This window comes from Terrapene carolina, unplaced genomic scaffold (genome assembly GCF_002925995.2).
Source record: "Terrapene carolina triunguis isolate 2854851 unplaced genomic scaffold, T_m_triunguis-2.0 Scaffold132, whole genome shotgun sequence".
Classification (NCBI taxonomy): Eukaryota; Metazoa; Chordata; order Testudines; family Emydidae; genus Terrapene; species Terrapene triunguis.
The window spans coordinates 4,419,557-4,435,586 of NW_020664483.1; the positions used below are offsets into that span (position 1 = coordinate 4,419,557).

At 45.0% G+C, this 16,030-nt stretch overlaps 1 protein-coding gene across 1 annotated transcript in view; it reads right to left on the reverse strand.

Annotated features, from left to right (window-relative positions):
• The window catches only part of SLC24A3 (solute carrier family 24 member 3), a 129,744-nt gene that overhangs the window by 36,237 nt on the left and 77,477 nt on the right, over nucleotides 1-16,030 (reverse strand). The window contains exons 5-8 of the mRNA XM_029911909.1: nucleotides 9,183-9,257; nucleotides 3,101-3,126; nucleotides 1,377-1,430; nucleotides 556-701 (exon numbers count right to left, since the gene is read on the reverse strand). Coding sequence (XP_029767769.1) covers nucleotides 556-701; nucleotides 1,377-1,430; nucleotides 3,101-3,126; nucleotides 9,183-9,257 — 301 coding nt within the window. The remainder of the gene's footprint in view (nucleotides 1-555; nucleotides 702-1,376; nucleotides 1,431-3,100; nucleotides 3,127-9,182; nucleotides 9,258-16,030) is intronic.

Consider the following 16,030-nt stretch of genomic DNA (forward strand, 5'->3'; position numbering starts at 1 on the left):
TCTAATACAAGGAAAACCCTAGTTTGCAGCAGTGGCAAGCGCACATGCATAGCTCCCTAACTGCAAATCAGTTCTAGCTCAGGAAAGGAAGTGCATGAGCAACCACTTCCTTACTTTAACTGGGGGTAGCAGAAAAACTCGAGCTGTTTTCCTGCTGCTGTGTTTCCGCATATGCTCGGTTTCTATGGTGCTCACTGTCTGGATGACGACTATAATTAGAGCTCCGTATGGAATTCTGAACTGCATCATTTGTAGATGTGCTCTCACTCTTCTCTGGGAGCATATCTCTGTGCACACTGCCCCAGGGAAGGGAAGCCTAAACTAAGAAGTTTCAGGGAAGGGGTTCTCCAAGGATGGGATGCACACAACTGGAAATGGACCTGCATCCACTGTAACTACACTGCCATCTGGTGGTGTGGGTTACAAACGGGCCAGTTCTTCTATATTCCCTTTCATCTCAATCCTTGACAGTACAGAACCATTCCAGGTAGCTCAATTACTAGCAAACGTGAGTGAGAATTATTCAGAATGATTCAAACAAGCAGCGTGACTTACTGGAACAGTTACCTTTCTTTAGTAATACCACGGTGGCGTCACAATTGCTGTTATCGTCCATTTCTGTGTTATTTGCTAATCCGTTCACCATATTTGCAGCATTTTTTGTCTTCCTTTCAAAGCAGTGATGTATGGAGGAATTAAACCTATGCAAAGAAAACAAACGCCTGTTGTATCTCTGTTCCCTATATGCAGCTTTCTCAACTGCCCTTCTTTTCTCGAGCCAGACCACGTAGGACCAAACTATAGCATTCTAGAGGGCAAGGAAGGCCCAGTGGTTTTAAAGAAATCTAGCTTTAGAATAGGACAGCTCTAGCTTAGTTACACGCAAAACAATCTCTGTGTCCTCAAACATGACAGTCCATAAAACAGAATGTGTAAAAAGTGTCCTGGATGCTAAAACAAATACAGATTGTAATTCTGTTACACCATCCGCCATGTCAGTGGAATCAGCCTCTTGGACAAAAGATGGATGGTATAGGGGTCAGGGAACTAGCCTGACACTCATGAGACTTGGGTTTAATTCTCTGACCCTCCCCATATTTTCTGTATGACCATGAGCAAGTCACTTGGTCATTCTGTGCCTCAGTTTCCCCACTGATACACTATAAAGATAATAGCACCGGCCTACTTCACAGCGGTGTTGTGAGGATAAATACATCAAAGATTGCCAGGTGCTCAGACACTAGAGCTAGAGAAGCACCTGGGCTAGATGGCATTACAGAAACCCTGCTCTGCCTCTTTCTGCTCTGGAATTACCTCTGCAGACTCTGAAAGCAGAGCCCTGCATTTTAAACAGGCCAAGGGCATATTTGACTTACTTCATGATCAGGATGTAAATGAAGTACATCAGCACTAGGACGAGGGACTCCCACCTGCAAACAAAGGCAGATGAGGGACAAATCACAGGGGAGCAGAGAGAGGTCACCTGTGCCCGACGGCACTCCCTGCTTGTGTCATTCAGTAAACCCACATGGAAATGTTCAACCCACTGGACATTGTACTGCAGACACAGAAAGCTGCACACAAAGCACCGGGATTCTAACTCCTCCTCTGATCCTGCTTGGCAAAAAAAATCAAAATCAATTGAAAAATAAAATAAAATGTAGCTGTGCAGCCACTAAGCAACTTGGACCTTTCGGGAAGGGCAGCCTGGGGCATGGGGTGCAGTGGAGCAGGTGGAGATATTTTATGCCCACTTTGCACAAGGCGAATGTTGACACACGGTGCAAAGCAAATGGCGAATCAGGCCCATTGAGCTCGCAGAGCTGGTTTAAGAGCGCTCCTGCCGCTGAGAAAAGACTGAACCAGAGGTAGCACCAGATCTTTCCAGCTCTCGCTCCACAGCTGAGCTGGCAGGCACTGGACAAGCAGCGTTGCATGGTTTAAACGGCTAGTTAAATGTTATGAAATGATTTTTGTAGCAGTTTCTACTACAAAATAAAGGACATTTGTACTAAAATTAGACAGCCCGTGGCTTTTGATACTTCTCACTATGGAGTTTTCCCCCCGCCCCTCTAACCAGACCCTTACATTTTGTATAGTTTACTGTGACAAACAACTAGCTCCAGCAAAAACAGCACCACAGTTCTACACAATAAGACTCATTGTTCATTTTCTTTTAAGTTGGGCTGTGGCTTTTTGATCTCTCAGCTTTAGCACTGACCATATTAATTCATTTCCCTTGTTTCCGACAGTCCAGCGCACTGCTTCCCCGTTGATGTATTTCATTAAAAGTAAACATCCCGGGGGGAACAAATGAACCCCCCCAACTCCCTGCAACATTTGTAACCCAAACATTATAGAAAACCTGAAAATGAAGTTTAACTGACTATGAGCAAAAGTTAAACTGACTAATGTCATTGTCCGATCTGAGAGACAGGCAGCAAACACAGTAAACAGCTGAAAGTAAATTAGATTTTTCTATTTTCACCATTACTAAACTGCAGGGTTATTAACAACACAGGTAAATGCATTCATTTTAATATATGATTTTTAACTGGACAGTGCCCCTTTAATACTATCTCCGGTCATTTTATTTTTAACACCACCATTACAAAGATACTTTTCTACCATTCAATTTCTTTTTAAAAGTTCAAACGTTTGGACAAACTCAGAGAAGACATTTTGGAAGACCTTTCTAATGCTCATGTTTCATGGCATTTCCCCTCTGGCTTTCACTGCCCCTTCCCAGTCGCTCTGACCTCACCCTGGCAGCAAATCTCTGACTAAGGGCCATGCTGTAATGCCAGTCTGCCCACGTAGACACCACTGCCCTCTGGGGGAGTGTATGTGGGTGGACAGAGGGTGCAGACCGACACCACTGCCTCCTTGCATCAGGGGATGCTCTGAATGAACCTCTCCTGGGCATTCCTCCCTAGCTTAGAAAATGAGTTATGCCAGTCCACCTGCTAATGGGGTTTCCTGCTGAGCAGGAAATTGGTGCCTGAATTGCTCTGCAGAACTTTAGTTTTCCCCGCTCTCATTAACCCTGATTTTTCAGCTCCTGCAATATAATCAGAAAGTGACAGCTGGATACACTTACCAAGAAACGATTTCATCATAAATAAACTGTGGAGGAAATTAAAAAAAAGTCACGTTATCCATGAAATGCAACAGCGTACATTAGAGCTGAAAATACCCTGTTATCTGAACACGTGGCACGGAGAGGCAACATCATCTAGTGATCAGAGCGAGAGACAGAAGCATGAGGCCTAGGTACCACGCAGGTGTTGTTTTCTTGGGCTCATTTAACTTCTCCGTCCCCCAGTCTGTCCCATCAGTAGAATGGGGATGACAGACTTACCCAAGTGCTCTGAGATTTTTGTATAAAAGGTGCATTCAGAGCAAGTGTCCAAAGGATGAGAGTGATTTAATGGCGGTAAAGCACATGAAGTTATGTGGGAAAAAGGGTGTCCCATGGAAGTCATGTGATAAACATGTACCATTGGGGGGGGGGGGGGGTAGATCCTCAGCTGGTGTAAATCAGCATCGCACCAATGAAGTTAATGAAGCTACATGCATTTTACACCAGCTAAGAATCTGGCCCAGGGCCTGATTTTCATAGTTGCTGAGCTGCACCTACTATTCCAACTGAACTCAAAACACCGGTGAAAATAGGGCCTCACAATAACGCCACACAAAACCTTCTGGGGCAGGGAACATGTCTTTCTCCGCGTGTGGGATCTTTCTGAGTAACAATAACCTCATGTCACAAAAGTTGTTACATCTGACTTTTGTCAATTTATCCTTGGCTTCACTTTTTAAAGTAGAAACTTAAAGGTGAGCTTTTCCTAGTCACCACTAGATGGCCCTCATGTTCCACAGCTTATTTCCAACAGGGCCTCTGGGAGATGGGAGAGGAGAATGAAAGAGTGCCAGTGGATATCGTGCTGGTAATAGTCAGCGGTGCCAGTCTTTCCATGCACTCTTACTTTAAATGGACATCTGCAATTTACTGGCTTCCCTGCTGATTCCTCACTGTCACCCCCAACCCCAGGCCTCATTTCAAAATTGTTTTCAGCCAGTGGAACGGTATCACGTTGTAATGCGCCATGACAAGATGTTGTGGCAACACAATGTCAAGGAGATAGCTGGGCTTCCTTGGGTTGCTTATCCTGAAGTCTTCTGCCAAAGCGCCTGCTTTCTCCATCCCTTGGCGCCATCCAGCCTTCCTGTTCTGCTGAACAGTCACATCGTGTAACATATTTTATGTTACCTGACAGCTAGGAAAGAGGCCCCATGGTTTTTGCCCTTTGGCTCGGTGTCAGACCACGGCTGTTGTTAGAATGTGACCCTGTCAAGTCCAGCGCTGCGTAGGTGACATGCTTACAGCAACCTGGGACCAGGGGCATCCTCCCAGAATAGCTGAGTGCCAACATGCCACCGCCTCAATGCCAGAGCTGTACTTCTCTGGGCCGTGTGGCCTGCAGCCTTAGTCCATAGCCACTCTACAACTTGACATCCCAGGAAATGACTGTGTGTTGTACTTGGTTTCAACTTTTATTAGATTGGGGGAAACTTTTGCTCAGCCATTCTAAAGCTTCATGGCTCTTTATTTGCCCTCATTTCTACACTACATGAAGAGATACAGTTTCATTAGGAAAACACCATCATGAAAAAGCACTATTATGGTACCAGAGAGCAACCAAGGGAAAGGGAAACCCCAGGGAAACACACCCTTAGCCTGCACACTCTGTAAAGTGCAAACATCTCTTTCTTTGTAATGTACACCAGTAATATTGGTTATCAGAAGATAACGTGGCTGTGATATATCATGCACACCACAGGTTATTGCTCATACTCACCAGGGTTTTATGTGGCAAGAATAGTTTCAGGCTGCGATGTTTTGGTGTGACAGGACACGCAAGCACGCACACTCATCTTTGCGAATAAAAATGAAAATAAGCCGTGGGCCACATATTTTGGCCTAACAACTTTGACAGCAGCCCAGATCCTCAAAGGTATTTAGGTGCCTAACTCCCATGGGAATCGGTGGAAGTTAGGCACCTAAATACCTTTGAGGATTTGGGCTAGTATCCCTTTAAAATTTGGAATTGTTGAATTTTTTTCATTCTAATGCAGGATGAAGAATAACTTTGGAACAGTTTGAGAAATTAGATGTTGTTTTGCCAAGCTCTAATTAAAAGAAGGTCTTGGTGGATTTTTTATTTGGAAAAAAGAGGTATAGAGCCAACTCCTCGGCTGGTGTAAATGAAGCCAAGCCAGTTTACATCTAATCCCTGGATTTTTAAGTGATTTAATGTTAAACCCATAACTTTAAAATACTCAGTATCAATGGGGACACATATATGGTTAGGCAAAACAATGGTGGAGCATTCACATCTATGAGATCATCACAGTCTATTTATTAAAAGAACACGGGATACCTTCCACACACAACACCATCCATTATAGAAGATCCCATATTGTGCTAAAAGTTAAGCATGTGCTTAAGTCCCATTTAAATCAAAGGGACTTATTATAAAGCACATACTTATGTGCTTTTTATGTTCTTAAGTCCTTTGTTGAACTGGGACCTACATGTGATTGGACATTTCTTGTTTGTATACATTCATGTCTCAAAATTAACAATAATCATATGGGATTTATTTATTCTAACCCAAGAAAATTTACTTCCTTCTTTCAATGATCAAGAAGCCCATTTTATCTCATAGAAAAAAGTGGCTAAGGGAACATTCAGATGACTGGTAGAGCAAGAATGATCAGTTATAAGTGTAACTTGCCTGCACCTGTATTTTGTGAAATTTACCACTTTTCCCTTTTCTTCTCTATGACATTAATCTAGTTATTTTCATGGTTAATGTGAAATAAATGTTCATTTCAGCACGACCGTGTCTTTGGAAGGCAAGAGAGAAACTGGTTCACTTCAAATCACAGAGCAGCCAGTAAAATGGACCATTTCATTAGGAATGTCTGTCCTCAACTCACCCTGCATGGTGGGGGAAAGGTAGTGCCTGGGCCTGAAGACAATGCATTGTCTTAGCTCATCTCACAGGAGCGTGCTGAGGCTGAACTCATTCCAGCAGGTATGTGCCTTGCGAAAGGAAGGTGCTACACAAGTACAATTTATGATCAGTATGATTTCAAGTAGGGAGCCCAGCACTGAACTGGAACAGCATCTAAAGACTGGGTGTGTGTGTGAGATCCTCATCTTGCTGACATAAATGGGAGTTTTGCCTTTTACTTCCGTGGGCCAGGATTTCACCCTGGGAGTTTATGCTAAGGAGGCTTCCATGTTCCTCTGCAACTGAGTGATACTATTTAAAATTCAGGCAATAAACGCTACAGGATGGCACGCTTAAGGGTGCTGCATGTGTAACCAACCTGATGCAAAACCTCAAAAGCAAAGAAATGAAAAGTTAAGCCACCTAGCAGGACATCCCCCTTTTTCCTTCACCCATCAGCACAGAACAGTGGGCGTCCCTTTGGTATAGTTCTGGGGCAGCACCCACTCGCTTCTGGGGTACGGGGGTCTGGAAATCCAGCATCCCTTGTGGGGCAGAGTTAAGGTGACGGTGTATTCTTTGTCAGGTGGTTGTCTCTAGGTGGAGGTGGGGTCTTAGAGGGGAGGAAGGCAGGCTACATATTTTAAGAACCAAACAAGTGCTACCACCGAAATCTGACTCTTTTTGACCTAACAAGGTCTTTTAATGCCACCAGAGAAAATGTCAAGCGGAGGGGTTAAATATTTTAACTGTTTTTCCTTTCTCCCCATTCCCCCATTCCCCTTTATGTGCATTTAACAAATGGTAATTGACATAGCCCTATTGATAGCAAGGAGCTGCCGAGGATCGGGCTTGACTCTGGGCAAGTGGGGTACAGGCCCAAGAAGGAATGATAATATCCTAGTCCTTTGGAGTGAAGATCCCAAGGAACAGGACTTTTGTAGTTCTGTAGCCATGAAAAATAGCCCTCCATGGAAGACATTTGTGAGGGAAGAGAGAAGGAACCAGAAAGAAAGAGTAATATATACCTCGTTTACAGGTACCAGAGAGTTCTGTTTAATGATGTCTGAGTTTCTTGCTATATACCTAGTTTAAGGAATATGCTAGATATGGCACAAAAGGTATGATTGTATCAGGCCATTGTTAGGATGCTGAGAAGCATCCAAAAAGAAAGCTGCCAAGCCCTGTGAGCAGAAAGATCACTGGAAGGTTTTTTAAAAAAAACAAACAAAAAAACCCCCACCTCCTCCCCTGACTGATTTGCAACTGTTCTGCAAATGAAACACACAATCCAAACGCTATCAGGTTAGAAGCAAAGCTGCTTTCTATAGCCACGCTTCCTTTGGATTAAAAATAAACAAATAAATAAATCAAAGGGCTGGGATGTTGCATACGTGCCTTTCTGCCCTTGGGAGGTAATTTTTTACAATATATGGGGTTGTTGGTTTATTGTTGAAAAGCCACTTTCTTGTGCTTCATTATTCTTAAGCCCTGGAAGTAACAAAGCAGCCTTTGTTGGTTTCACACATCATTGCTGTCAATTACATTGCTTTTATTCTTGCCTGGGTGTGGAGGTATGAATTAGATTGAAGACAAGCTATTTTTCATACATTGCAGAAGGCTGACCTTGCAGTGTTGAGATTACAAAACTCAAACAAGTTGAGGCAAACTCTTTGCTGGAAGTCTCAAGGGGAGGGACTAGCTATGCACATGGAATATGTACCCAGTATGCAAGCACACACATGCTAACGGCAAAAGAAAATACAGCCAGGAAACTTTAATGTTGCCTAGTTACAGTCACACAAATTTTGGAATTGCAAACGTTCATCTTCTCACCACGACTTGACCTTACAAATGTATTAAAGTGAACACAAGAAGATCTCTCTCCCTTTCCCCTATTTAGTAGGGAATAGTTTATTTTAGGCAACATGTCCAAGATGACAGTAATGTATAGATGAAAACAACATTTATGCAATATGCAGCTTTGCTCTGGGAAATGGAACTTTTGTATTTCCTGACTTTGTGCGAGTTTGGATGAAAATGTGCCATTTAACTGCTGTCGTTTTCACATTTCAATTCTTATGCTAACATTGTTTCCATTTGTGGCCTGATTTTCAGCCGTTCTGAGCACCTACACTTCCCACAGCACATGATGGGAGCTGAACAGGGAGCACTGTTGATAACCAGGCCATTGGCTTCTAAATCCACGGTTAGGGTGCTATATAAGTGGCCTGATTTTCACAACTTCTAAATATTTTGGAGAATTATAACAATTGGTCACAAGGTGTTATCAATGAAACCATCTTGCACCCTTACCAGTAGGGTTTGGCACTAGTACCCACTAAATCCCATGAGTCTGTGTGCATGTATATGACTCATAGTAACATTTTGTATTCATGAATTGATTTCCTTCCCACAGGGGCAAAGCATGTCCCTTCTTGTGTATGGAGGGCTTCTTGGTAGCAGAGCCAGAGGACCAAGGGGATGGGGGGGAATGACTCAAATTTGAAGTCGGAAATGCACAGATCCTTCCATCCTCTCCCCACATAAGGAACGAAACAGGACTAAGCACTCACTCCATGGCCTGATTGGAGGCCAGAGCTCTGGGAGTACGTCTACACTGCAGCGGGAAGCAAGCCTCCCAGCCTGGGTAGACTGACTTGTGCTAGCGGGACCTGTGCTCGTGCATTTCTGGAGGTGTGAGGGGTCCGAGCTTCGGTGGCAAGCCCGAGCCTCCACTGGTGCAACACCCACCCAGCTATTTTCAGTGGGCTAATGTGAGCCCCACTAACACAAGTCTGTCTACCCGGGCTGGGAGGCTCTGTGGGTTTCAGAGTTACCATCCCATTGAGACGAATGGGGCTGTCCACTCCTCTCAGAGCTATTGTTTCATGCTCTCTGCAGATTCAAGTGCGCACTGCTGTATCAATTACACCAATGTTGCGTTTTTAAGCTTTCCTTTGCAACCAGGAAGGCTAGAAGCAGCTTTTTTTGGGGGGGGTATTTGGGGTTTAGCTGTGACATGACTCCTGGAGCCAGGGCACAAGATTATAGTGTCTAGGTCTTAATCTGTCCCCAGTGACAATAATGATGAGGACCGTAGGAGACACTTAGGTTTCCTGAGCAGAAGCACCATCATAATAGCTTTCAAAAACTTACCACAATGAGTGCAACAACAGACAGTGTGTAATAGGTTGAATCTCGCAGCAGACTCCACGATGACAGTGCAACCACCTGAGGAAATACACAAAAAGGAGGAGTGAGCCAGGCTCTCATCATCACAAGATCTCTGTGTCAAAGGATGGACTGTCATTTCATAGTGCTAGCTGGCCCCATACATTAGCACGTGATATGGGAAATCCAAGTTTAGGAATGCATTGCATTTCTGAGACCACTACCCAGAGGCACAGAAAGGCCAGAGGAGAGACTGAATCTCTGGCACCTAAAGGTGGCAAAGTCATGGTAATGGTCAGCACTTGCATTGTTTATCCAGGGTCACATTCTGCCCTCAGTTACTTCTAGGCAGGTCTAATCATCCCTGTGTATCAGTAGGTTTTTTAATAGCTGTAACGGAAGGCAGAACTTGGGCCCAAATCGTTTGGTTAGGAGAAAGTCACAGTTCTAGAGTCCTGTAAGACATGTGGGTGGTGGAGGGATTGAGGGCCCAATCCTTTGAGGTATTGATCTTCTGTTAAAAACCCTGCAAGCCCCCGAGAGCGCTTTCGGCGCCCTGTGTGACGGGCTCAGGACCACACAATATCCGATTTTAATGGCGAAACGTGGGGAATGTTTATATTTTAAATGGAAAGGAATAGATAGAAAACTGGGAGGATGCAGGGGGCCCTGGTTCTCTGCTGCCTCCCACCCTGCAGAGCCATTTACATGAGAACTTCTCAAACTTTTCAAGCTCAGGACCCATTTGTCAAGGTTGAGGGCCTGTCACAAGGCCAGTAAAAAGGCTGGTGGTGGGGTGGTGGGTCCTGGCCCCAGGGGGTGGGGCAGGAGGCCTGGGGGTCTTTGTTGCAGATCCCACCCTGCAGTCACCCCGCAGCAGCGGCTCCTGCAGTTCCAGTCCTGTAGGGCTGGTTGGGCTTGGCTCCTCACTCTGGGTGTTGCAACCTCTGTGGTTGCAGTGCTGCTTAGATTTGGCCTTGAACTCCCTTGTGTGGGGGGGCAGCTGGGCCAAATCTGTGAGCACAGTTGTGACCTGGTGCATGGGCTCACAGTGCCACTCACTCAAGTTTGACACAGCCCCCCACCCCTGCATCTTCCTGACTGAGGGATGGTTGGGCCAAATCTGAGTGGCGCTGTAACCCTGCAGATCCCAACACCCAGAGTAGGGAGCTGAGCCCAGCCAATCCTGCAGGATCGGAGCCATCGCGTGAACCCTTTGAAATGTTCTGCCTCCCCATCCCAATTTTGGGTTGTGATTGAGAAACGCAGACTAACACTGTACAGAAAGCACCTCCCACCCTAGGATCTCCAAGCATTCACCAACATTAATTAATTTAACTTCAAAAGAGACCTGTGAGGAAGGCTACTTGTCATTTTGTGAAGAGCCCACAAAAGGAGTTTTGCTCCAATGCATCTGAGATGCAGCACAACTCCTAATGCAGTGTGGAGAGGAGCTGCCTTTTGTAGATCTCTGAAAATGCACCATGCTGGGCATTTTGGTGGTGTGTTGCCAAACACCTTCAGACATACACGATTGGTGCACAATAGTCAACTAGTTACACACTCTAGATGGGATTTTTAAAAGGGTGCAAGTGATTTAGGCACACGAGGCACAGTGAAAGTCAATGGGATTCAGGAGCACAACTATCAGTGGCAGTCAATCTGATTTGTGCTTCTAAAAGTCAAAAATCACAACCACTCTTCACAAACTTTTGTAAACCAACAGAGTTTGAAGTCCTGGACAATGAAACTCTCTTTTCTTATTTTTTTCCTACTTTATTACCTCTCTCTCCTAAAAAAAAAAAAACACTTAGGAAATCTCATACAAAATACTGTGCTATGGTCGCAAAGTTAAGCACTGAAAAATCAGGAAATGCTAAAGTAACATAACCTTAACTCTGCCCCTTAGTGCATATCTGGTACAATTTAGTCTTGAATTGTATGGTCACATATGCAAGTAGTACCATATAATATGAAGATGACTTTTCCTACACACTTAGATAGTTAAGTAGACTCTTGTAGGGCTGTGTATAATGACTTTGAGTAGGACAGGAAAACAGAAGTCATGAAAGTCATAGAGTTTAAGGCCAAATGGAACACCAGATGATTTAGTCTGACCTCCTGTCTATCACAGGCCACCACCACCCAACAACCAAAATTAGACCAAACTGTTACAGCCCACAGGAGACTACACTATCATGTGCCACAGGCAGAAAATAAGAGGGACTATTTGCACCAGTGCCTGAGGTCTCCCCAGTGGCAGGGAGCTGACTGAATGAGATACATCCAGATAATCTTGACAAGTGATTTACACCCCTTGCTGCAAAGGAAGGTGAAACCTCACCCTCAAGGTCACTGCCAACCTAACATGGGGGAAAATTCCTTCCTGACCCCACACACGGCGACCACTTAGACTGTGAGCATGTGAGCGAGAACCAGCCAGCCAAGCACCCTAGGGACAGAATGCTTGGTGCCACCTCACAGCACTGGCCCTGTCCAGTGTCCCATCTCCAACATGGCCATCTCTAATGATTCAGAGGAAGGAGACCCAATCCAGAGTATACTGTATGTCTGTGGGGGGGAATCCCATCTTGACCCCTCCAGGTGTCTGGCTGAAACCCTGAAACATGAGCTTTTAGGAACAGAAGGTGTAAACTGGAAGTGAGCCTGAGGGCTGGTGAGCCTGGCCACCTACCATCACAAGCAATCAGGACATACAATCACACTCATCAATTTGTCTAGCTCGCTCTTAAAACTAATTAAGTTGTTTGCCCCCACAACTCCTATTAGGAGGCTGTTCTAGAACCTCATCCCTCTGATGGGTAGAAACCTTCTTCTAATTGCCAGCATCAATTTGTTCCTGGTCCATTTGTTCTTGTGCCAACATTTTTTTTTTAGCTTAAATAGCTCTTCACTTTCTGTAGGGTTTACAGAGAGCAATCATATTCCCCCCCCCCCCCCCCCCCCCATCAGCCTTCTTTTTGCTATGTTAAAAGAGCCATGTTTTTCCAGTCTCTTAAGATCGACTCTCCATTCCCCTGGTCATCCTAGTAGCTCTTCTGCACCTGTTTGTTTGAATTCATTTCTCCTGAACACGGGTGACCAGAGCTGTACACAGCATTCCAGTTGAGATCTTACCAGTGCCACGTACAATGGCATTAGTACTTCTCTATCTCTACTGGAAATGCCTTGCCTGATACATCCTGGGATCATATTTGCCTTTTCCACCATTGCATCATGTTGGTGGCTCATGGTGATCCTGTGTTCCACCAACACACCCAAGTCTTTCTTCTCCTCTGTTGCCCCAGCTTGTGGGAGAAATTTTTATTATTAGATCCTAAGTGCAGGACCTTATTATTGAATTTCATCTCATTTCTGTGACTCAAGGTCATCCAGCTATTCCTGTATAATATTCTGATCCTCCTCTGTATTGACAATGCTTCACAACTTCATATCATCCACCAATGATTTGCTGATAACAAAGTCATATATATGAAATGAACACAGTATACCATATCGTTAGGTGCTCCATATTAGTATATAGGATAGAGTAACAGTGAAAATTTGCTACAGATACAGACTACGTAGAATCTCATTGATTTCAATGGAGCTCCATGAGATGCAGTGGTTTGTTTTCCATCAGAGAGCAGGTTGCAGAATTGGGAGCTAAGTTTGCAGGGATATTAGCTTGTCGTTAACTGCCTCGGTCTCTGAATTAAACCTAATTAAGTCTGCAAAGTGCCTGGCTACAGAGTTAAATTAGAAAACACCTAAAACATTAAAGCTAGACAAATTCCAATTAGAAATAAGGCACATTTTTTACAGTCAGACAAATCATCGAGCTCAGTGAAGGGGTAAGTGGGTGAAATTCTCTGGCCTGTGTTATACAGGAGATCAGACTAGGTGATCTAATCAAGCATAACAACTCAGAAGTTATGAGATGATATCAACACAACAACAACAGGATGAGTTAATCTGGAAATATCTAGATCAAGTCCTTAGAATAGGGATTACTTACCTTAGAAGGTGGTTGAATTTAAGATTCAATTCTCGAGCAACACACATTTTCAAAACTGTGTGCAAGGTCATTGAGAATATTTTTATAATATTTCTCAGAAACAGAAAAGCCTTTCTTTAGCTAGGTCGCACTGGACAAACATACTTGGGGAAAGATCAGATATACTACCGAGTCTTATATTCAGAATCTCCCTTTTGGAAGGCTTACATTTAAAGCAGCATAACTCTGTCACAATCAGAATTACAGTCCAAAGGCAAAAATCAGTGGAATTATCCCTATAACACTAGGCTCTCACATTTTTGCCTGAGCTATTGGTATTTTAGCTTTCATAGTCCATCCATTCTCCTGAGCTTTGGACAGTGTGACAAAGTTCCTCCTCTATCTTGGTGGGTCCTGCGCTTATTGGCGGATTTTCTTGCCTCGGAGATTCACCATGTGGGTTGGGGAACAGCCCAGAGACCTTCCCCTCTGGAAGAACCCACAGTCCAGGTCAATTGGGGGGTTTGGGGGGAACCCAGGCCCACCCTCTACTCCGGGTTCCAGCCCAGGGCCCTGTGGACTGCAGCTGTCTATAGTGCCTCTTGTAACAGCTGCATGACAGCTACAACTCCCTGGGCTACTTCCCCATGGCCTCCTCCAAACACCTTCCTCATTCTCACCACAGGACCTTCCTCCTGGTGTCTGATAACGCTTGTACTCCTCAGTCCTCCAGCAGCACACCCTCTCCCTCTCAGCTCCTTGCGCCTCTTGCTCCCAGCTCCTCACACTCGCACCACAAACTGAAGTGAGCTCCTTTTAAAACCCAGGTGCCCTGATTAGCCTGCCTTAATTGATTCTAGCAGCTTCTTCTTAATTGGCTGCAGGTGTTCTAATTAGCCTGCCTGCCTTAACTGGTTCTAGCAGGTTCCTGATTACTCTAGTGCAGCCCCTGCTCTGGTCACTCAGGGAACAGAAAACTACTCATCCAGTGACCAGTATATTTGCCCTCTACCTGACTCCTGTACCCCACTGGTCTGGGTCTGTCACAACATGTACTGGATGGTTATTTAAACCTCTAACACAAGATAAAGACTAGCAATTGCAATTGCTCTGTTTTGAGTTCTCCTTAGGAAAACTCTGCAATATGCATGCACAATGGCTGCCATGAAAAAGGCAACATTTGTCAGTTATCTCACACTGCAGTATTTCCCTGTCTCGCTCTGTGGTCACTGTTGGCAAACGTTGACTTTAAATGGGGGCCATTGCATTCAAGTGGTTGCATTCAATTTTAGAACTGTGAGAAGGGACTCTTTGAACTTCCGAAGGCCAGATGGTGCCATAAGACACAGGTCTGTGATGGAGGTGGGGCATCGCTGTACAAGCGCAGGGGTAGTTCTGATAGACATTGTTAGAGGAAGCCTTCATTCCACAGACATGGTCCTGCTTTCTGCCTGCCCACTTTCGGGGGAGCTAGTGCCTTTCTAATGCTCTCTTCTGGCCTTAAAATCTATGAATAAAATTGTGAGAGGTGACGATTCTGTGTACAGTACACAACGCACACACATTGTTAAAATATATATGTCAGAGACAACCATGATCCATGAAGACAGAAGGCTAATTTAGTTCTTGACTTTCTTAACTAAGAGCACTGATGAGGTGAATGACAAATGCTCATACAGTTGTTAACTTCTTCAATCAGCTAAAGTTTAACTATGATTATTTCTTCCACAGCCCCATAACTAATCTGTCTCCTTAAATCCTTATTTTCCATTTCTAGAGGGTACGTCAGACATTCCCTTAATAAAATATGGTTTCCATCCACATCCTCGAGTCATGTTTCTTCATGAATTCAATCAAACCAAAAGAAACTTCATTTTCACTTTTCATTATCTGTAAAACCCCTTCTTTTCACAGAAGATTGAAGCGTAACTGTGTGCCCACATTGTCAACGATTAACCCTTAGAACACTGGGCATTTTACAGCCTGCTGGCCCAAGGAATGTTCTGGAAGATGTCGGGCATGATTCTAATTTACACGAAGGCCTCTTTGCACCATTCAGGCAGTATAAAGGGGCCTTGTAACTGCAACCTACACCCAATCTACACCCTTTAGCCCACCAGAGCAATGTAAAGAGAGACAGTGTAATTGAGAATCAGGCCCTGAGTATTCACAGATTGCTAGCCTGCGCTGAATTCTGTGCCATCACATCTTCACTGCTACTGTTACCGGTGCTGGCTAGATTAAAGCTAGCACAGGCAGGCCTACCTGTGCTACAATCACACCTTACACTGTGATGTAGATATACCCACACAGTGTTTGTGTTATCAGTAAGGCTGTCAGAAAGTTGTGATATTTTGGTTCAAAAGTTGCTGCCACTGTTTGTTAAAGTTGCGGTTTGGGGTGCTGCGTGTGTGTGGGGGAGGGTGCAGGACCTAAACACTTGTTTTGTACCTGACTAGAGGTTGGGTCCTTTACTTTCCAACAGTGGCTGGCTATCCTCCCATTTCTCCAGTCGATAGGGTGGGGTGGGGGTGGGGCTGAGACCCCACATCTTAGAGCTGGCCCCAGCTCAGACTGCTGGAGGTCCTGTGTGGGGCTGGCACAGCCCTGTGCTCTGTGAGAGGCACACGCCCCAACCCCCACCTAGCCCTCCCCGAGCCCATCCCGCAATGTGGCCAGGCAGCTATGGAAGGCAAAGTCCTCAAGGTTGTGCAGGAACCACTGCTGCTCAGCAGTAGGGTTACCATATTTCAGCACGGAAAAAAGAGGACGGGAGGAGCCCCGCCCCCGTTCTGCCCTAGCCCCGCCCCCATCCTGCCCTAGCCCCGCCCCTTCC